Source organism: Triticum urartu, chromosome 6 (genome assembly GCF_003073215.2).
Source record: "Triticum urartu cultivar G1812 chromosome 6, Tu2.1, whole genome shotgun sequence".
NCBI classification, from domain to species: Eukaryota; Viridiplantae; Streptophyta; class Magnoliopsida; order Poales; family Poaceae; genus Triticum; species Triticum urartu.
Genome location: NC_053027.1, coordinates 522,973,871 through 522,994,209, shown reverse-complemented (window position 1 = coordinate 522,994,209; position 20,339 = coordinate 522,973,871). Strand labels below are relative to the sequence as shown.

Sequence of the window (20,339 nt, the reverse complement as noted above, 5' to 3'; positions counted from 1 at the left end):
TGCCATGTCGTCGAGGAGGTCATGGACGTCGGGGAAGTAGTCGTCGGCGACCGGATCGTCCGTGATGAAGCAGCCAGTAGTCGCGCTGAGCGCTCCCCAAAAACCTTATCACCCTTCTCTCGAAGGTGCGGTTTCGGAGGCACAGGAGAAGGACGCGAAGAGGCTGCGACGGGAGGTGAAGCAACGAAGGGAGACGAAGCGAACAGGCCCGCGACGCGTCGTGACGAGGCGTGGCGAGGCGGGCGGCGGAGGAGGAGCGCACGTGGATATCCCTCTTGTTCTCATGCTCGTACAAGTGGGGAGAGAACCTCCCTTATAAGGAGGTCCAACTCCCACTCAACTAGCAATGTGGGACTAAACTTTTGTTCCACCTCTTGCCTTGCACAAATGGGCTGTGGTCCTCTAGGATTTATTAGGAATTTCTGAAACTGCTATTGGGCTAGGCCCAAAATAGACAAAATTCCAGCACTTACCATGTAGGTTGTTCTCGTCGTAAGCTGCATGTCCGGGTAACTTATTTTATCTCCGTTAGCCCCTGAAATTGGGAGTTAAGCTCCTTAGTCGTCCTCTCGATCCTTTCAAAATAGGTGGACTAGAATGCAACTACAATGATGGTGATTTCATACTTCTCTATGGTGTCCGTTTCGAAAAATACCTCTCTATGATGCATATGTGCTTGGTTGTCTCACTAAACTTAGTTAATCTATCCTATTGGTTTTGACTATCTTACTTTATTTTTTCTTCACTATTATTATTGTTTCTTAATGAGATTTAGAATAAGGCTCCAGATGATAAATATGGGAAACTTGCCGCTGTTTTCTTAACTGGCAAGGGTTTAGATTACCGTTCAATTTGCCCCTTTTGAATTCTTGTTAGTGACGTCGTGGCACATTGCAACGTCATTACAAATGATAGCCCATGGGTCTCAATGTTTGGGTGTAATTATGGTTGCCCTACTTAAGATGGTTTTTCGTTGTTTGTATTTTGACATGTTCTGTACTTTGGTGTACCATTTTTTGGTGGAGAAAAAACTTTGTCTGGATTTTTGATTCAAAAAAAAATTACTTCCACATACTCATGGGGTTTACATTCTCTCCTACCATTTTGTATAAAAGGAAGTTATTTTAACCCCCTCGACGAGATGATCCAATACAGTGAGATTTATTATCTGTGATTCAGTTTTTCTCTACAACGTGCATACATGTGTTCCTTCTCCAACTCTATGTATTGTGCATCATCTGGGTTGCAAGGCAGTTGCACTCTTTTCTACACTGGTATTATTTGTCAATCTATTGTCGACTTTACAGGAATGGATGCAACAATGTGCGTTTTTTCTTGTATAAGTAGGGTTTGAGGCAGTAAGCCTTTTGTTTTTGTAACTACTCCCTCCAGCTTGCAAAACGATCTTATATTATAGACGGAAGGATAACTCACAAATGGGCATTCCTTAAAAAAAACTCAAAAATGGGCCTGGATTTGACGAAGCCTTTTGTAGTTCACAAATGGGCCTGGGTAGTTTTTCATATCGAAAGAATATACGTCGGCTGGTCCTGTCCTCTGCATCAGACGGCCCACCAGCAGTCTGCCCATCCACCCAGTCGCCGCCGCCGCCGCCGCCGTTTCCAGCTGAACTCCGAGACCCACTCCGCGTCGTGCGGGCTGCGGAATCGCTCAGATGGATGCCGCGGGTGGTGCCGGTGGGGCGGCCGTCGTCGACAAAGCGGGCGGGCAGGCGCCGCCCGAGACGCTGGTTGACTGGGCGCTGAAGATCCTCGACACGGCCGACCCCGACGAGAAGGCCCGGCTGGGCGACCTCGCCGCCACCGAGTGGCTGCGCGGCGCCATCCCGCTCGCCTACGACCCGGCGCAGCCCGCGCGCGCCCCGCCGGACCGCCCGGCGCGGAGCGACGCGGTGCGGCTGCTCCCGCCCTCCCAGGCGCCGAAGCTGGGGAAGGGCGGCAGCGCGCAGAGCCGGCTGGCGATGCTGCACTCGCTGGCGCACATCGAGAGCTGGGCCGTCGACCTCTCCTGGGACATCGTCGCCCGCTTCGGCGCGCAGCTCGGCATGCCCCGCGGCTTCTTCGACGACTTCGCCCGCGTCGCGCAGGAGGAAGGGCGGCACTTCGCGGTGCTCTCCGCGCGGCTCCGGGAGCTGGGCTCGCACTACGGCGCGCTCCCCGCGCACGACGGCCTCTGGGACTCGGCCATGCGCACCTCGCACTGCCTCCTCGCCCGCCTAGCCGTCGAGCACTGCGTCCACGAGGTACCTCTTTATCTCCATTGGCATGACGAATTAAGGACAGTACTTTGCTTAGCGATGCCCAAATTGAATCGACACATTGAGCTAGCTAGAAGCTTTGCCATTGTAGGCCGAAACAGCCAAAGCCTTGAAAGCTGAAGCATCATTCGTTTTGTGAAATTCCGATGCTAAATCAATCAGCATTCCACTTTCTTCATTCATGGTTGGTTCATTGCATAAAAGTTATGAAGACTGGTGTTGTACTTGAAACTTGGATGCTTGCAGGAGAACTAGTTTATGACTTGTGTTGTTTATCGTGAGGAACTGGTTCAGTGTAAGGATTATGAACCATCTAATATCTTCTTCTGTTCTCAATGCAAGAAAATGAGCTAACCCTGGTTACTCAAGGGACCAATTAATGGTTGGTAATGACTCTTCTTCTGATATAGTGGACCAATTAATGTTAGAATTACGATGGAATGAATTAACTGAACTAACTCGCAGTCTTTGCTGGGGTAGTACGAGCAGAACCTTCAAATTTTATTTCTAAAAATCCTTCTAATTTTGTAGAGTACCCAGAGAGAATAAATTATAATAGTATTATTCTCATGTATCTAAATGAAGATCTAAGAAGCCACCTTGGGGAGTAACCATGGGGAATAGCCTGTAATGAAATCTGTCAACTGACTCTTCTAATTGATATCCTTTATATTTTCCTTCTTTCTTATATTTCACTTCTGATTGGTTCATAAACTGCATGTTAATTGTGACATTTGCACTTTGACGTGGTATCTGAACTTAGGGCTATGGCCTCCTATATGGTAGCTATCAGACCAACCTTATGTTCTTTGTTAATCAAGATTTTGGACTGTTTGGGCGTGCACAAATTTACTCCAGAGAAACTAGCAATCCTTGCAAAGCAAATTCTTCAGTAAAATTAGAACCAAGCTGAAAAATGTGTTGCAATGTTGGACTTGAGTTGCTTTCTTTTAGTAAACTATCCACCAGATGTTCCTTTCTGTAATCGCAGTTAACTGTCTATCAATGCGTTCAGTTAAGCTGTCCTCGTCTTTACATGTCCGTAATTTTGTGTAGTGATGGGAACAATTAGGATGTACGTATCTATTATGCATAATAGTATTGCCAACATCATTTGTTTTCTGTATGTGATAAATTCTGATCAACCATATGCACATATTTATGTCTGATAAATGCCCATTTGGAACACAGGCCAGGGGATTAGATGTCCTTCCAACCACCATATCAAGATTCCGTGCTGGTGGGGATGAAGAAACAGCCAAACTGCTTGAAGACATTATTTATCCAGAAGAGATAACACACTGTGCAGCTGGTGTTAGATGGTTTAGATACCTGTGCCTCCGGTCCCTCGCCAGCGATCCAATTGCGCCTCCAGTTCCACAGCCTAAACCCCAATGCTCTGAGCTGCCCGAAGGTGGGATAGGTGATGATAATAAGACTTCTCAAGCGGTGCGTGATGGATTGGCAGATAAGCCGACGGAAGATATTAATAGCCATGACGAGGCGGTTCAACAAGTGGAAGATGGACTGGCAAGGTGCGCCCTTGGCGACGCCGATGAAATGGCAATCATCGAGAGATTCCACAGCATCGTTAGAGAGCATTTCCGGGGACCCCTGAAGCCCCCCTTCAATGCGGAGGCTAGGAAGGCAGCTGGATTTGGGCCTGCCTGGTACGAACCCCTAGCGGTGAAGGAGGTAGAGACACAAGCAACCGAGCAAAGTGAGTAGTGTAAGTGTTTGTGCTGTTTTCCCTGTTACTGGTAGGGTAGAAGACACAGTGGGTGCTACACCCTCAGTTCAATCAGGTTTTGGTGTATCTTTCTTGCTGGCAGAGAGTGGTGAACTGGTGATCCTGTTTGTTTTGGCATTGGCAAAGCAATGATGTACGCGACTAACCGAAGTGAAACCAAGAGATGTACGTGAATTTCCACTGAATTTGTGGGGTTTCAGTATTTGATTTAACCGTCATGCAATATTTTAGATATATGTAGTGTTTGGTTCTTTTCATTTTCGACAATATTGTTGAGTTGGTTCTTCTAGCCATTTTATGACTCCGAGCTCGCCGGTGAGCTTCCTTGTTTGAACCTCTCCTCTCATGCACAAAAGAGGTAGCTTCAAAATCTGCACTTGGAGCTATGATTTCACCTACTATTTGAGCATACCCACATCCTGATTGATCATGTATTGACTTGACAACATTCAGGCAATCGCTTGCCGCTCTAGTCTTTCTTGCCACGACGTCGATTGCCAATGATAAGGCCTCACTCATGCTTCGATTGTCTCAGCATCCCAGCCACGAGAGAATATCACATGGAAACCAAGTTTCAAAGAAAACTTCGTGAAACCCATGTTTGGAAGTATTGAAAAAAATTGTGAAAAAATGATATGTTAGGATGGTGATGTTCTATTGCCATGCGACTATTCATTGATGAATTTATTCTTTTCATAGCTCGCAAATGGTAATGTGTTTGAACTTGGGAATTTCATATGCTGATAGAACATCACACTCTTAAAATCCCGTATGTTTGTGGGATTTGTTTGAAGCTTCAAAACATCATTTTTCATGTGGTTTTCATCGGTTTTCACCGAAACTTGATTTTCATATGACATTCTCTCCAGCCACACCTACTGTTCTTCCCAGTCGCGGCATCCGCACAGCTTCGGAAGGGTGTGAGTCAAGCTGGGCCACGTATAGCATTTACCACGCGGGCCTAGACATGTCCAAGTTGGGCTGCGCGAGCCCAGTCGCAGGAGGAAGGCTTAAGGAGGGGATAAGCGAGGTTCTTCCTGTTCTGTTGAAGCAGAGAGAGGAGGAGGATGCTCATGCTGCGGGCCGCCACCGCCAGGGCGGCGTCCACGCTCGTCGCCGCCGCCAGGAGGAGACCCGGCCTCCTGCCTGTCGCCATCGCCGGTCTCTCGTCCTCCTCATCAGGACCACCATCGGGCGGGAAGAGGAGGAAGGGCCAGCGGCGGGGCGAGGCCAAGCCCCTGCCCCAGCCTCAGCCCTTGCCTGGGCGCTCCGAGATCCCCAGCAACAAGAAGCCCAACGCCAAAGACAGGAGGAAGGTTCGACCAGCGGCGGAAGAGTCGCAAGGGCCATCGGGCCAGGAGATTGAGCTGAGGAAGCAGCCGCCGGAGAAGCCGAAGCGGGTGGTGCGGTGGCGCTGCGCGACGGGGTGCGGCGCGTGCTGCAAGCTCGACAAGGGCCCCGAGTTCCCCACCCCCGACGAGGTCTTCGCCGACTTCCCCGACCACCTCCAGGTAGGCAGCATTTCTGCTTTATCTATCTATGAACATACTACTACAAAAAGACTGGCTGTTGTTGGATAGATGCAAAATTTCGGTTCTTGTTTATGATGGAGCATGCTGAATTGCTGATCATGGTCGCAGCTGTACAAGAGCATGATTGGCCCTGACGGATGGTGCAACAACTACGACAAGTCCAACCGAACCTGCAACATCTACGAAGGTACGCTAGTCTTCAGAATGAGCTCTCCTGATTTTAGTCTTCAGAGCAGTGCACATGTGTAAGTAAACTGATGCTGTTATGGCTGATTTTGTTTGGGGGTGTTGTAGACCGGCCATTCTTCTGCAGGGTCGAACCGAAGGTTTTCGAAGAGTTCTTTGGCGTGCCACGCAGCAAGTTCGACAGGGAAGCCTGCAGGTATGCTGGCTATTGTGTTGTTGTTCGTGTATCTTAGTTCTTCGGGATGCTGAATTGATTTATCTGCTGCCTGTCGTTTCCAGTGCTTGTGTGGATAACATCAAGATGGTGTATGGCCAGGACTCTCCTGAGCTTGGAAACTTCAAGAGGGTCATAAGGGAGGAAAGTAGTAAGCATGAGGCAAGCATGAACGAGGTTAAATTGTTGGATGCCACAAATACTACTGGTACCTGATTAATTACGGAGTGTAGGGTACTCACTCACCGAAGCAGTTGAAAACCGGGGCACAAATACTGGTATCTAATTCTCACCTATGAATGAGTATTTAAGTTTCGAATCCTGTTCTGCTCAGAGTTGGGTTTGTTCTTTGTTTACTCGGAGTTTTTTTTGGCACTCCGCTGTCAAATTCTGATGATAACAGCCTTGTGTCACTCTAAGTTTTGTTCTGAATGATATCATCTCTTGGACTTTTTTTTTTCATTCTTTGTAAGAAATACTTGGATATATAGTCCACCAGAAAGAACATGAACTCACGCAAGCATGCAATCTGCTTCATCGTCCAATGACATTCAAGCAATACATGAACTCTGCCATCCAGCAAAGCAAATTGTGCACGAAAAAAGATGCTCTAATGTGTTCATAATCGTTGGTGAAATTAGTGTGGTAACGGTCGGTCAGGATATCATGGTAATTTTTTTGTCACGACCAAACCAAATTAGATCATTTGACACAGATCTGTCTGGAATTGATTGATAGTTTGACACTTATGACCAAGCCATCTAATGATTAACAAGAGGTACACGGGAATTTACAATACAAAGATAGCAGTTCCTTTTCTCAGATCTGTAGACATAAATTTGTAATGGCCGTGCCAGCCATACATAGTCCTCCCTCTTAACCTGTCATGTAACGGCCATTAGCGATTCTTGGATCTCTTCGAGTGTTCTCCCTTTAGTTTCTGGCACTAGCCTTGCCACGAACAACACAGTAACCAGGCTCGCTGCTGAGAACAAGAAAAATGTGCCTACACGTAGAAATAAAAACAGACTGAAGCAAAAACATTTACTGGAGAACTATTGAGTGGTAAGTGGAACCAAAGCTCATGGGAGAAACGAAGCAACATATACTTTTGTAGAAAAAGATATACAAACCTTGGTGATAGCTCCTTTCCAAACATATTTTTGCTAATGGGTTATTATTCGGCTATCACATGAGTGGGTAATGGTGGATATTCTACTTTCTTTTCAACTGACCTACTTATACAAGGGTTGAACATGCTTACCTGCAGAGTTCCAATCCATAAGGAAGCTGAACGAATACGATATCACGAATGAACCAACCCAACTAACCAGGGTTACCAAGCTTCCTGCTATTCCTTTCATGTTGATTGAGAATATCTTTGCCAATAAACAATGAGATGTTGTCAGTTACAAACGTGGGCTCCTTATAGATTATCAGGAACGCGAGCATCATCCCTAATTAACTTCGTGGTGATATATCATACCTCGGACATGATAACCCAAGGAACAGGTCCCATTCCAATTGAGTATGCCACATAGTATGCCTATTCAGTAAGGAGTCAGAATTTACATATCTGGAGTTCAGACATGTTATGCCAGCAAAAATTGCCATCTTAGACGTCTAGGTGGTGATGAACTATCTACACAATTTTTCATTTTTACATTGGGATCACACAAAATTATTGATGTTTTAGTTACGTAATTTCTGTACCAGTATGCCGTAAAGAGCCAATGTAGGAACCAATTGTGTGTACAATCCTTGTGCCTGTGATCATGAAAAGATAGAAAGTCAATACTCTGTATAATGATAGGCATCGAACATTCTGAAATGTAAATTCAGGTCAGGTTTATTCAACTATTTATTTTTGTCGATTTGATCTGCTTGATCTGTTGATATTTCACCCTTCAATCATGTTTATTTAATAGAGCCTCATACATGGAAGTCGGTGCTTGTGCAGTCTGGTATTTTTGTCCCATTGCCAAATACTCCATACTAGCTGGGAACTTTAATAACTGCGGTTACCTTATGTTTTGCATTCAGGCACTACTATTATCAGATAGTTAAGTTCCACATGTCCGTACTGACATTGACACGGTTTGAGAAATACGAACTATGTGATGAACAAATCAACTTAGTGTTGAAGGAGACAAAAATTGACGAGCAAAAAGACCGGCCAGAACTTCTAAAACCCGTGACAAGTTTCTTCCCGAGATTTCGCAATGGCTTATATTAGCAACTTAGCATCAATAAATGATTTCCGGTTCAAATTTTAAGTTGGACTGCCCCATGGAATAAACAAGTTTGCGGTTACCTTGAAGTAGAATGATAGCCCAGTAAGAAAGCAGCCCACAAATGTGCCAGATGAAGACACCTAATTAATAGAAGAATACAAAAAAAATGAAGCTTTCTTTTTAGGTAAGTGCATCAGCTCAGTTTTGAAGTATCCATACCAGTAGAAGGGTTCTTCTTCCACTCCTATCCATGAGAAGGGCCCCAAGTAATGTGATTGGAATCTGAAATAATTATAGTTATAGAAATTGATACAGCCAGCAAGCCAGTTACAGTTATTGACGAGAATAGCCAATCCTGAACCTGAATAATGCCGATCAATGTGGTCCCAAGTTTACCAGAAAACCCTGAAGTTTAGGGGAAGAACAATTACAGAATGTTTCCTTCGTCAGTAAAATGGCACAATTAATTTGGTAGCATTTGGATACCTGCAGATGAAAAGATATAGCTTGTATAGAAGCCTAATGCGTTTATTCCCCCCAGTTGCTGAAAGACCTTCAGGCCGACACCCACCTGTGCATCAAAGCTAGAACTTCTTTGATGATGATGAAAAATAAGATCCTTTGGAAACGAAGTAGGTTGATGAAATTGCTTAGTTCTTACAATGACTGCATACATATTTTTCCTGTGAAACAAATCCTGAATCCTGGCCTTAGGTAAATCCTGAACTGATTCAACGTACTCCTGCATAAGAATAAGAGATTGTTTTTTGGAATATCCTCTTCCCCAAATTATATGTTGATAAACAGAGCAATTTAGGGTAGAAGCCAACTATAATCCCAGTAGCCTCTCCAGATATGTCAGCCTTTTCACCCCTAAGCTTTTGTAGTGAAGCACGGAATTCTTTCTCTTTCCCGATGTTGGCCTGTCATATTGTTGCAGAATGAACTTCATAACGAAAACCTACTATGAGAATCTATAGCTTCAGTAAATGTTTTACTTTTTTGAGGGATAACTTCAGTAAAGGTTAGCTATTCATTAGGTTCTGTTTCGCATTCGATTATTCGCTTGCATATACTCCCTCCGTCCCGAATTACTTGTCGCAGAAATGAATGTAAATGTATGTACATTCATTTCTGCGACAAGTAATTCGGGACGGTGGGAGTATTTGCCATTATGTGACCATGTGACACACCCAAGTTAGTAGTTACAACCAACCATACCAGCCACCTCGGAGACTCGGGAATGAAGGGAAGACCCACAAGGAGGAACGCACAAGGCACTAATCCTGCACAAACATGCAAATGTTGTGCTGATTTTTCTTGGACAATGGTCATGCCATTCCATATGCAGGTAAGATAATAATGGATATTATTTATTACCCACGACAACCAAAAAGCGCCACGAAATTGTTGCTCCAATGATGTAGGCAGCTGAACACCCTGAACAAATAAACAGCTGCACTTGCAGATGAAACTGTCAATTTCAAAACTTTTCTAACATTTCGTGCACATTGTCCAGCTCTCTCCAACCTGGTTTGAGGCTGCAAGGCCTCCTCGGAGATCCTTTGGTGCTATTTCAGATATGAACACAGGTACCTGTGCATGTGGGTAATGTTTAGTGCAGTAGAATGCTACTATGTTGATCAAGTGGCGAATAAACAGTACAGTTTTTGATCAAAACAGCATGAAAAGTCGGGTGCATGTTGAGAGTTAAGAGGGAGATGCTCACCACATAAGAAAGGACCCCTGTACAGTAGCCCAGCAAGACTCGTCCCAAGCAGAGCATCGCTGCACCCTTCATGTCATGAAGGCAGTTTTTCAAGCTCTTGAAACAAGAAACGAACGACATTTGTAAACGAAATTAGCTAACGGAGCAAGGAATGTATATACCTTGGCTAGGTATATAGCAAGCCAACCAAAAATGCCTACAATTGCTGCCAGCCGCATGGTCTGTGGCAAAGGCAAATGGCACAGATATTGTGAGGAGTATGCCAGCCATCTCAGTCATCAATTCAAGTAGTATGATTTGGGTAAATAATTCACCATTTTGCGTCCAAGAGTGTCTGCAAGGCGGCCACTGGTCAGAGCGCCGACCATTGCACCAACCGTCAAGACAGATGCAAAGATGCCATACTACAAGGGCAATCATCAATCGCAATTAGTGTATTTATTAAAGCAATGAAGATCATGAAGATCAGGATCTAACAGAGCATTGACAGGGAATGCAATACTAACTCACTAAATATCTTTACTAGCTCTTGTGTGAATACCTGTGTTTTGGAAAGGGGTTATTTCTGTGATTAGATTCATCAAATTTTGTTATAGATGGGTTATTGGTGATGGGTCCAAAGTGAGATTTTGGGAAGATAGTTGGTTTGGTTCATCCCCCCTAGCAGTACAATTTTGGGATTTGTATCTTATCTTCAATGAAAAAATAAACACAATTGTTCAGGCTGCCTGGGATGGATCTCAACTTAAACTCACCTTTAGGAGATCTTTCTCATCAGCCATAATGGAGAAGTGGTATGAACTGGTAGAGGTAGACAATAGTGTTAATTTTAGCTCTGATGTTGACTCTCTTGTTTGGCAGCTAGAGAATGAAGGTCAGTACTCTACTAGTTCATCATACAGTATTAATAATTTTAGAGGGGTTCAACCTGTTTTCATTCTTGCTGTTTGGAAGCTTGAAGAAAGCCAAGGACGTCTAGTTTCGGCTAAAAGAGAGCCTCGCCTGGTCTTGCTTTCTGAACTCGTTGGTTGTTTGTACTCCCTCTCTAAAGAAATATAAGAGCGTTTAGATCACTACTTTAGTGATCCAAACGCTCTTACATTTCTTTATGTAGGGAGTAGTATTTAGTTCGATGTTTGTTTTCAGTTTGCTGCCTGCGTGTAGTCCCTGTTTTTTTGCCTTGATACTTTGCCTGGTTGTAACTTGGAGTTGATCTGGACATGCTTTGCATGCTGTATGGTGGTTTCATTACGATTAATGGAACCGGGGAGGTGCTCCCTGATCTGCTAAAAAGATCTAACAGAGGCACAGAGCCTTTTGTTGCAAACAAAATCTTTTTTTAGTTCCAATAGAAATGGCAGAGCTCCTGCCCTCGCCTGGTTTGGTCTAAACCCTGTCCCCAAGCTCCAATTTTCTTGTTGTGTCTTAGTGTTTGTAATTTGGTTCTCGCCCATTTTGCCTCAATTAAACTAGGCAACTTTCTTCTTCTTGTATGGATTGGCAGAGGTGTTGCCCTTGCCTTGGCAAGCATTTCGAAAATTACAAAGTGACTAGCAAGATGCCCGTGCATTGCACAGAACATCAGAATGCTTCTTTTTTTTTTTACAAAACACCTGTTATGATTGACCCACGCAGGAGTAATCTTATGTGTAAAAATTAATGATATCTCGAGAATTTCATCGAAAAAATGGTATCTCGAGAATTTCATCGAAAAAATGATATATCGAGAAAGATGAGAGATAAGGTGAGGAGGAGTGGGGCGCGGTGGTGATTGGTGGTCGGAATTAGCGGAGGCATGGGGATGGACGACACCGGCAGCTGCCACCATGCCAGATTGTTCCAGAGGCTTTCTTTTTTAGTTACTAGCAAAAATACCCGTAACGGAAGAAAAATCACGTACCCGTAGTTTAGGTCGCAAGACTGTGCAACAGGGGGTCCATCTCCAACACCAGCACCACGACCAACATGATGCTCAGTGTGATGAAGACAAAACGAAGCATGCCGTTGATTGGCGGCGGCTGGTCGACACAGCCATCTGTGAAGATGTAAGGTCACAGCAGGCACCACATCAAACGTGTACACATTCTCATGACACGATGGCTCAGCACCCGCTTGACTGCTGCTATCGCCACCATCGGTAATCCACACCGCATCCTCCTGCTAGCAGGGTACAAGATGATGGCGGGAACTGTAGGTATTATACAATATTTACATGTGTTGCAATAGAGAAAAAGATCTTTTTGAAATAATTTTTCATTATTACAATAGATTGACTTAAAAAACAATGCAACCATGGATAAATTTTTCTCCTAATGGGTTCTTCTCCTGACATGCATCCATAATACTCCCTCCATTCCAAAATTTTTGTCTTAAATTTGCGTAGATACAGATGTGTCTAATACTAAAACGTGACTTGATACATCCGTATTTAGAAAAATTTAAGACAAGAATTTTGGGACAGAGGAGGTAGTACTATATCATGTATGCCACGTGGTGGTTCCACTTTTTACTCCACATAGTCTTTTTTAACCATACTTCATGTAGGCTTTGTGATTAATCCAGAAAGTCACTTTGGAGCACAGGCACGTTGTGACCATTTTTTAGAAAACATATTTTTATTCAAAAAGTCAAAAAAGTAGTATATTTGTGTGAGTTTTCATCACAACCTGTGTTTGTAAAAGACAAATACACGCAAAAAAATCGTTTTACTTCATGCTGCCTTTTTTAAACCATACTTCACATAGTCTTTGTGATTAATCCAAAAAGTCACTTTGGAGGAAGGGCACATTATGGCCGTTTTTAGAAAACATATTGTTATCCAAAAAGTCAAAGAATGTAGTGTATTTGTGTGAGTTTTCATCAAAATCTGTGTATAAAAAAAAGACAACTACATGCATATTGTTTTTGGTTGGATATTTGTAAAAAAATCACCTTTGAAAGAAATCTGATAGGACTCAGATTTTCATATTTGTCAGGTTTATTATCTTCTTCTATTTCCTTGGCAATGGGGACGTGGCTCTTGGCTCGCACATGCATTTTTCATATTTTTATGGGCACACGCATGTTTCCTAGCCAATATTTTCTTCTTTTAGACGCACATACACCCAGACGCTAATCATGTTGGCCTTCTTCCTTTGTTTGGTTCTGTTCACGCCTCCTTCATTTCATTTCTTGGGTTCTGTTCGGCTGATTGATTTTGATATACATGTATAAGTAGGTGAAATTTGCTGTGAAGAAGTGAGGTGGGATTATTTGATTATAAGGTTAACGCTATTTTTTTATCACAACAACGCCTTAGTCTGCTGGCTACAGCCGTATTGATGTAGCGATAGTTTGTGTGTTCGAATCCATTAATGCACACAATTTTTCGCTTCTCCTACGAAGGCAAGGAGAAAGATTTTATCTGTACAAATCGTAAAAGCATATTATGACATAGGAAAAAAGCGCATTGTGACGGTGAACCCACGGAGTCAATCCGTGCTCAACAATGAAGTTGTGGGAGATAAGGATGAATGAGAAAGGTGCGGGTATCCTTTTGTAAAATTGCGATAGTTTGCTTTCTATCTGTTAGATATAGATCGGGCGGTCTATATTGTAATATGACAGATACATCATCATCACCAACTCAGTTTTTTATAAAAATAGAGAAATGTTTGACCGATGGCATTCCTCTCTGTATCAAGCATAAGCCGAGCATCATCATTCCTCGTTTGATAAAAAAGAAATGAAAGTGCACATGCGTCGCTGCTACTGCTGTTACCAATCATCATATATACTTCTTTCGTTCTGAATTACTCGTCACAGAAATGGATGTATTTAGATGTATTTTAGTTCTACGAGTAATTTGAAACGGAGGAAGTACCAACCAACCAACCTGTGAATTGGATAGTCCAATGTCGCTGACGATTCCAGCTTGAGCCGGCGCAGAATACCCAACCTGCATATCACACACTCGATTACAACCACGTCGGAAGCGAAGCAAGTTGTGACATGGAGCCAGCGGCTGCAGTGCAGACTTACACAGGTGCCGAACTCGAAGGAACCGCACACGGCCACGGCGGTGCTGAGCAGGACCATCTGCAGCGACCCCTCCTCCGCGCCCTCTCCGGCCTGAGCGCGGCCTTGGGCTGCCGCCACAGCCGTGGCTCTCCTCGTCAGGCCGCGCGTGGCGCCGGCGGTCGCCGCTGCCGCGCGCAACCGGCGCGCACAGCAGCCGCCATGCCGTGCGGCGGCGTACTGCCCGCGCCGCGCCCGGTGGAAGGGGAGTAGGCCTGCTGCTGAGCGGCGGGTGAGGAGCGGCGGGGCGGTCGACGGAGGGAGCGCGGCAGCCATCCGTCGTGGCCTTCAGCTCCAAATGCTGGGGATCACATGTTTCTGGTTGCGCAACCTCTGCTACGTACCATCATAGTTTTACGCGGCAACACGTTTTTGGTTCAGACGCTGAATCGAATTCTCTGAAGTATGACATGTAGGCCCTGTTCGACAATGCGCTGGCTCTTTGAAATTCACGGATCTGCGGAGCATTGTTTTGCCCGCTCTAATACTTTTCACCGCAGCCCCGTCCGCTCTCGAAGCGAAGCAGTGGAGCAGATGGACACCGAACGAGGCCGTAGTATCTCTTTTCATTCCATCTACAGAGACAGTGTGTACAGAGTCTGAAGTTGAAACTGCAACAGGAAAATACTTCTCCGAGCATGCGCTCGTGCCGTTTTGAGCAACCCCAAAAATTTCGAAAATTGGAAGGAAAAACGGAACACATATATGCAGGGCAAGCAACATGCAAAATATACGAGTAAGAACTCGTATGAAATGCGAGAACTAATCCAGCATTCGAGTCAGCTGATCCCACTGCGTCAACATATAAGTATGCTGAAACAAGTTTTACTCCGATATACTCTTTCCATCTGGAAAAACTTGTCCTAAACTTATCTTTCAAATGAATATATCTAGCACTAACTTGGTGCTAGATACATTCATTTTAGGGATAAGTTTTTTTCGGACAGAGGGAATACATGGGCTTCCAATAACTTGACAACCAGGCTAAATTTTATTGATTTTTATCTGGTAAGTAGATGACTAATAACTTGGCAAGCAAGTGATAGTAATCTGGCAAGTACTAACGGAAAAAGGTTATCAAAACATACTGACGCCAGATCTAGTTTGGAACACCTCACGACAAGAAGGCCAATGGGTGAAAATGAAAAGAATGTCACCTGCAAAAAAAGGAAAATGAAAAGAATAAACCAATGTGAATTCGGTGACAAAGAAAGGATGTCGTGCGCGAGTTGCGCCATTGCGATTGTGGCACAAGGATGACAAAAAGTGAGTACCTAATCTTCTTGGTGCGGTGATGCGCCCCAAGATTAGATCGGCGAGATTGGGAGGGGGATAGGGTATCTCTAACGTGGAACCTCAAAATGCCCGCAAACGTCTGAATCGAGGTGTCTGGACGATATAAGATATCCAACACATTGCCGCATCGGTCCGCGAACATCTTCGCAAGTCTGAATTCGAATTTCCGTAAATCAAAAGTAAACAAGTAGACTTTGCGAGTCTGGACATCTGTCTGGCCAACTCAAAAGCCACCATGTAAACTTTGTTTGTGCATGATTTGGCGGGAAGTTGTTATTGTTTGGCAAAAGGAGAATGATTAGCACATGTATTTGACGCAAGGTTGTTTAGCATGTATTTGACGGAAAGACTATTAATCAACCTACACAATTTAGCAGAAGGCTACTAAGACCACAGTATCAAGTTGCGGATGACTACTAATCATATTACTCCACAATTTGGTGAAATGCTACTAAGACCAAAGTGCTAAATGATGGAAGGCTACTTATCATGTTACTCCACAATTTGGCGAAATGCTACTAAGACCGAAGTGCTAAACGACAGAAGGCTACTAATCATGCTACAATTTAGCAGAAGACTACTAAGACCAAAGTGCATAATTTGATGGAAGGTGTTGAGTAACGTGATTATATTAGGAAACATAGGATAAACTAGGAATATTCTGACTTGTCTTGTACTTCAAGTAAACCATGTACTCCTATATATATGCCCACGAGGCTTAAGCAATACAACGAACTATTCCACCAATCCTCTCTTTCCCTTCTAACATGGTATCTATTGCAAGTCGATCCTAAACTCTAGCGGCCGCCGCTTCCGCACCTGCGCGCCGTCCTCGGGGCGGTCGGCCTCCATGACCTCCACCGGGGTCGCGCCGCCCGTACTTAGGGTTCGTTCGCCGTGTTGACCGGCTACCCTAGAGAGTCTTTTTCCCGAGCCCTTGCTCCGGGTTTTCGCTCTCTTGCCGGTCGTTTTGATCGGCTTTTTTGGGTTTTCCGATCCAATCTTGATCGGTTTGCGTCGCCCGCCGCCGCTGTCGACCCCCGTGCGTCTCTACTCCAACCCCGGCGCGACCAGCCGGCCTCTCCTTCGACCTAGCATCCACGCGCGCCAAGGTGGCCCGTGAAGGCCAGCTGCCGTCCGCGCGTAGGTCCGCCCGTCGACCTGCGCCGACCGTCACCTCCCTGCTCCGATCGAGAAACCTGCATCGCCTCCATCCGACGGCCTCACGCCATGCGGCGGCCAATCATAGCCGCCGCTCGCGCGCCGGCCCGCCAATCGATCGATGCCACCCGCCTCCGCCGCGTCTGCACGGCGGCCCGGTGATACGTCTCCAACGTATCTATAATTTTTTATTGCTCCATGCTATATTATCTACTATTTTGGACATTATTGGGCTTTATTATCCATTTTTATATTATTTTTGGGACTAACCTATTAACCGGAGGCCCAGCCTAGAATTGCTGTTTTTTTGCCTATTTTAGAGTTTCGAAGAAAAGGAATATCAAACGGAGTCCAAACGGAATGAAACCTTCGGAAACGTGATTTTCTCAACGAACAAGACCCAGGAGACTTGGACCCTACGTCAAGACACAAAAGAGGAGGCCACGACATAGGGGCGCGCCTACCCCCCCCCCCAGGCGCACCCTCCACCCTCATGGGGCCCCTGTTGCTCCACCGACGTACTCCTTCCTCCTATATATACCTACGTACCCACAAACGATCAGATACGGAGCCAAAACCCTAATTCCACCGCCACAACTTTCTGTATCCACGAGATCCCATCTCGGGGCCTGTTCCGGAGCTCCGCCGGAGGGGGCATCGATCACGGAGGGCTTCTACATCATCACCATAGCCCCTCCGATGAAGTGTGAGTAGTTTACCTCAGACCTACGGGTCCATAGTTATTAGCTAGATGGCTTCTTCTCTCCTTTTGGATCTCAATACAATGTTCTCCCCCTCTCTTGTGGAGAACTATTCGATGTAATCTTCTTTTTGCGGTGTGTTTGTTGAGACCGATGAATTATGGGTTTATGATCAAGTCTATCTATGAACAATATTTGAATCTTCTCTGAATTCTTGTATGTATGATTTGTTATCTTTGCAAGTCTCTTCGAATTATCAGTTTGGGTTGGCCTACTAGATTGATCTTTCTTGCAATGGGAGAAGTGCTTAGCTTTGGGTTCAATCTTGCGGTGTCCTTTCCCAGTGACAGTAGGGGCAGCAAGGCACGTATTGTATTGTTGCCACCGAGGATAACAAGATGGGGTTTTCATCATATTGCATGAGTTTATCCCTCTACATCATGTCATCTTGCTTAAGGCGTTACTCTGTTTTCATTAACTTAATACTCTAGATGCATGCTGGATAGCGGTCGATGAGTGGAGTAATAGTAGTAGATGCAGGCAGGAGTCGGTCTACTTGTCTCGGACGTGATGCCTATATACATAATCATGCCTAGATATTCTCATAACTATGCTCAATTCTGTCAATTTCTCAATAGTAATTTGTTCACCCACCGTAGAATACTTATGCTCTTGAGAGAAGCCACTAGTGAAACCTATGGCCCCCGGGTCTATCTTCATCATATTAATCTTCCAATACTTTGTTATTTACTTTGATTTTATTTTACTTTGCATCTTTATCATAAAAATACCAAAATTATTATCTTATCATATCTATCAGATCTCACTCACGTAAGTGGCCGTGTAGGGATTGACAACCCCTTATCGCGTTGGTTGCGAGGATTTATTTGTTTTGTGCAGGTGCGAGGGACTCGTGCGTAACCTCCTACTGGATTGATACCTTGGTTCTCAAAAACTGAGGGAAATACTTACGCTACTCTGCTGCATCATCCCTTCCTCTTCGGGGAAAAACCAACGCAGTGCTCAAGAGGTAGCAAGAAGGATTTCTGGCGCCGTTGCCGGGGAGTCTACGCAAAAGTCAACATACCAAGTACCTATCACAATCCCTATCTCCCGCATTACATTATTTGCCATTTGCCTCTCGTTTTCCTCTCCCCCACTTCACCCTTACTGTTTTATTCGCCCCCCCTCTCTCTCTCTATCCTCCCTCTCTTTCTCTATTTGCCTCTTTTTGCCCGCTTGCTTTTTGTTTGCTTGTGTGTTAGTTTGCTTGCTTGTCACGATGGCTCAAGATAACACTAAATTGTGTAACTTTACCAATACCAACAACAATGATTTTATTAGCACTCCGATTTCTCCTCTTACCGATGCTGAATCTTGTGAAATTAATACTGCTTTGCTGAATATTGTCATGAAAGATCCGTTTTCCGGCCTTCCTAGTGAAGATGCCGCTACCCATCTAAATAGCTTTGTTGATTTGTGTGATATGCAAAAGAAGAAAGATGTGGATAATGATATTGTTAAATTGAAGCTATTTCCTTTTTCGCTTAAAGATCGTGCTAAAGCTTGGTTTTTGTCTTTGCCGAAAAATAGTATTGATTCATGGAATAAGTGCAAAGATGCTTTTATCTCTAAGTATTTTCCTCCCGCTAAGATCATCTCCCTTAGAAACGATATTATGAATTTTAAGCAACTTGATCATGAACATGTTGCACAAGCTTGGGAGAGGATGAAATTAATGATACGTAATTGCCCTACTCATGATTTGAATTTGTGGATGATTATACAAATTTTTTATGCCGGATTGAAATTTGCTTCTAGAAATCTTTTAGATTCGGCCGTGGGAGGCACCTTTATGAAAATCACTTTAGGAGAATCTACTAAACTCTTAGATAATATTATGGTTAATTATTCTCAGTGGCATACTGAAAGATCTAATAATAAAAAGGTGCATGCGATAGAAGAAATTAATGTTTTGAGTGGAAAGATGGATGAACTTATGAAATTATTTGCTAATAAAAGTGTTTCTTCTGATCCTAATGATATGCCCTTGTCTAATTTGATTGAGAAAAATAATGAATCTATGGATGTGAATTTTGTTGGTAGGAACAATTTTGGTAACAATGCGTATAGAGGAAATTTCAATCCTAGGCCTTATCCTAGTAATCCCTCTAATAATTATGGTAATTCCTACAACAATTCTTATGGAAATTATAATAAGATGTCCTCTGATTTTGAATCTAATATTAAAGAATTTATTACTTTGCAAAAGAATTTTAATGCTTTGATTGAAGAAAAATTGCTTAAGATTGATGAGTTGGCTAGGAACGTTGATAGAATTGCTCTTGATGTTGATTATTTGAAACTTAGATCCATTCCACCTAAGCATGATATCAATGAGTCTCTCAAAGCCATGAGAATTTCCATTGATGAGTGCAAAGAAAGAACCGCTAGGATGCGTGCTAAAAAAGATGCCTTTATAAGAGCGTATTCCTCTAGTTCCTATGAAAATAAAGATGAAGATCTAAAAGTTATTGATGTGTCCCCTATTAAATCTTTCTTTTGCAATATGAATCTTAATAGTGATGGGACTGAATATGATCCACCTTTACCTAGAAGACGTTCCAAGAATTCAGAGTTTTTAGATCTTGATGCTAAAATTGATGAAAGTGGGATCGAAGAAATTAAAACCCTAGATGTTGCTAAACCCACTATCTTGGATTTCAAGGAATTTAATTATGAAAATTGCTATTTGATTGATTGTATTTCCTTGTTGCAATCCGTGGTAAATTCTCCTCATGCTTACAGTCAAAATAAAGCGTTCACTAAACATATCGTTGATGCCTTGATGCAATCTTATGAAGAAAAACTTGAATTGGAAGTTTCTATCCCTAGAAAACTTTACGATGAGTGGGAACCAACTATTAAAATTAAGATTAAAGATCATGAATTCTATGTTTTATGTGATTTGGGTGCTAGTGTTTCCACGATTCCAAAGACTTTGTGTGATTTGTTAGGTTTCCGTGATTTTGATGATTGCTCTCTAAACTTGCACCTTGCGGATTCCACTATTAAGAAACCTATGGGAAGAATTAATGATGTTCTTATTGTTGCAAATATTAATTATGTGCCCGTAGATTTTATTGTTCTTGACATAGATTGCAATCCTTCATGTCCTATTACTCTTGGTAGACCTTTCCTT

At 43.7% G+C, this 20,339-nt stretch overlaps 3 protein-coding genes and 1 long non-coding RNA gene across 5 annotated transcripts; 3 read left to right on the top strand and 1 right to left on the bottom strand.

The window, feature by feature from the left end:
- The first annotated feature begins 1,552 nt into the window (after positions 1–1,552).
- Positions 1,553–4,262, top strand: LOC125514834 (uncharacterized protein HI_0077). Its single transcript, XM_048680201.1, has 2 exons — positions 1,553–2,263; positions 3,470–4,262. The coding sequence occupies exons 1-2, from the start codon at positions 1,676–1,678 to the stop codon at positions 4,004–4,006; spliced, it is 1,125 nt and encodes a 374-aa protein (XP_048536158.1). The 5' UTR covers positions 1,553–1,675; the 3' UTR covers positions 4,007–4,262.
- Positions 4,263–5,057: 795 nt separating this feature from the next.
- Positions 5,058–6,279, top strand: LOC125514832. The gene is made up of 4 exons (XM_048680200.1): positions 5,058–5,539; positions 5,669–5,747; positions 5,855–5,942; positions 6,026–6,279. The coding sequence occupies exons 1-4, from the start codon at positions 5,096–5,098 to the stop codon at positions 6,174–6,176; spliced, it is 762 nt and encodes a 253-aa protein (XP_048536157.1). The 5' UTR covers positions 5,058–5,095; the 3' UTR covers positions 6,177–6,279.
- Positions 6,280–6,538: 259 nt separating this feature from the next.
- On the bottom strand, positions 6,539–14,323 carry LOC125514831 (sugar transporter ERD6-like 16). Of its 2 annotated transcripts, none has more exons than XM_048680198.1 (18): positions 13,944–14,323; positions 13,798–13,860; positions 10,238–10,327; positions 10,085–10,144; positions 9,924–9,989; positions 9,725–9,790; positions 9,575–9,650; positions 9,416–9,480; positions 9,025–9,117; positions 8,869–8,936; positions 8,681–8,787; positions 8,556–8,599; positions 8,414–8,476; positions 8,275–8,334; positions 7,674–7,727; positions 7,447–7,506; positions 7,225–7,339; positions 6,539–6,966 (listed from the first exon to the last, which is right to left on the bottom strand). In XM_048680198.1, the coding sequence occupies exons 1-18, from the start codon at positions 14,253–14,255 to the stop codon at positions 6,845–6,847; spliced, it is 1,584 nt and encodes a 527-aa protein (XP_048536155.1). In that variant the 5' UTR covers positions 14,256–14,323; the 3' UTR covers positions 6,539–6,844. The 2 variants fall into 2 exon arrangements, with proteins under 2 accessions (XP_048536155.1, XP_048536156.1); XM_048680199.1 differs by having other exon boundaries at positions 8,681–8,765; positions 8,856–8,936; positions 13,944–14,322.
- Positions 9,416–10,014, top strand: LOC125514833. Its single transcript, XR_007286633.1, has 3 exons — positions 9,416–9,545; positions 9,714–9,786; positions 9,878–10,014. It is a non-coding gene; the product is annotated as an uncharacterized LOC125514833 (long non-coding RNA).
- Positions 14,324–20,339: the final 6,016 nt, after the last annotated feature.

Coding starts and splice junctions, on each gene's coding strand:
- LOC125514834 (XM_048680201.1), top strand. CDS start 1,676: ATGGATGCCGCGGGTGGTGCCGGTGGGGCGGCCGTCGTCGACAAAGCG. Junction 2,264..3,469: donor TCGAGCACTGCGTCCACGAG/GTACCTCTTTAT, acceptor TTTGGAACACAG/GCCAGGGGATTAGATGTCCT.
- LOC125514831 (XM_048680198.1), bottom strand. CDS start 14,255: ATGGCTGCCGCGCTCCCTCCGTCGACCGCCCCGCCGCTCCTCACCCGC. Junction 8,600..8,680: donor CTATATCTTTTCATCTGCAG/GTATCCAAATGC, acceptor CCTAAACTTCAG/GGTTTTCTGGTAAACTTGGG. Junction 7,728..8,274: donor GGCTATCATTCTACTTCAAG/GTAACCGCAAAC, acceptor TCATGATCACAG/GCACAAGGATTGTACACACA.
- LOC125514832 (XM_048680200.1), top strand. CDS start 5,096: ATGCTCATGCTGCGGGCCGCCACCGCCAGGGCGGCGTCCACGCTCGTC. Junction 5,540..5,668: donor ACTTCCCCGACCACCTCCAG/GTAGGCAGCATT, acceptor TCATGGTCGCAG/CTGTACAAGAGCATGATTGG. Junction 5,748..5,854: donor AACCTGCAACATCTACGAAG/GTACGCTAGTCT, acceptor GGGGTGTTGTAG/ACCGGCCATTCTTCTGCAGG.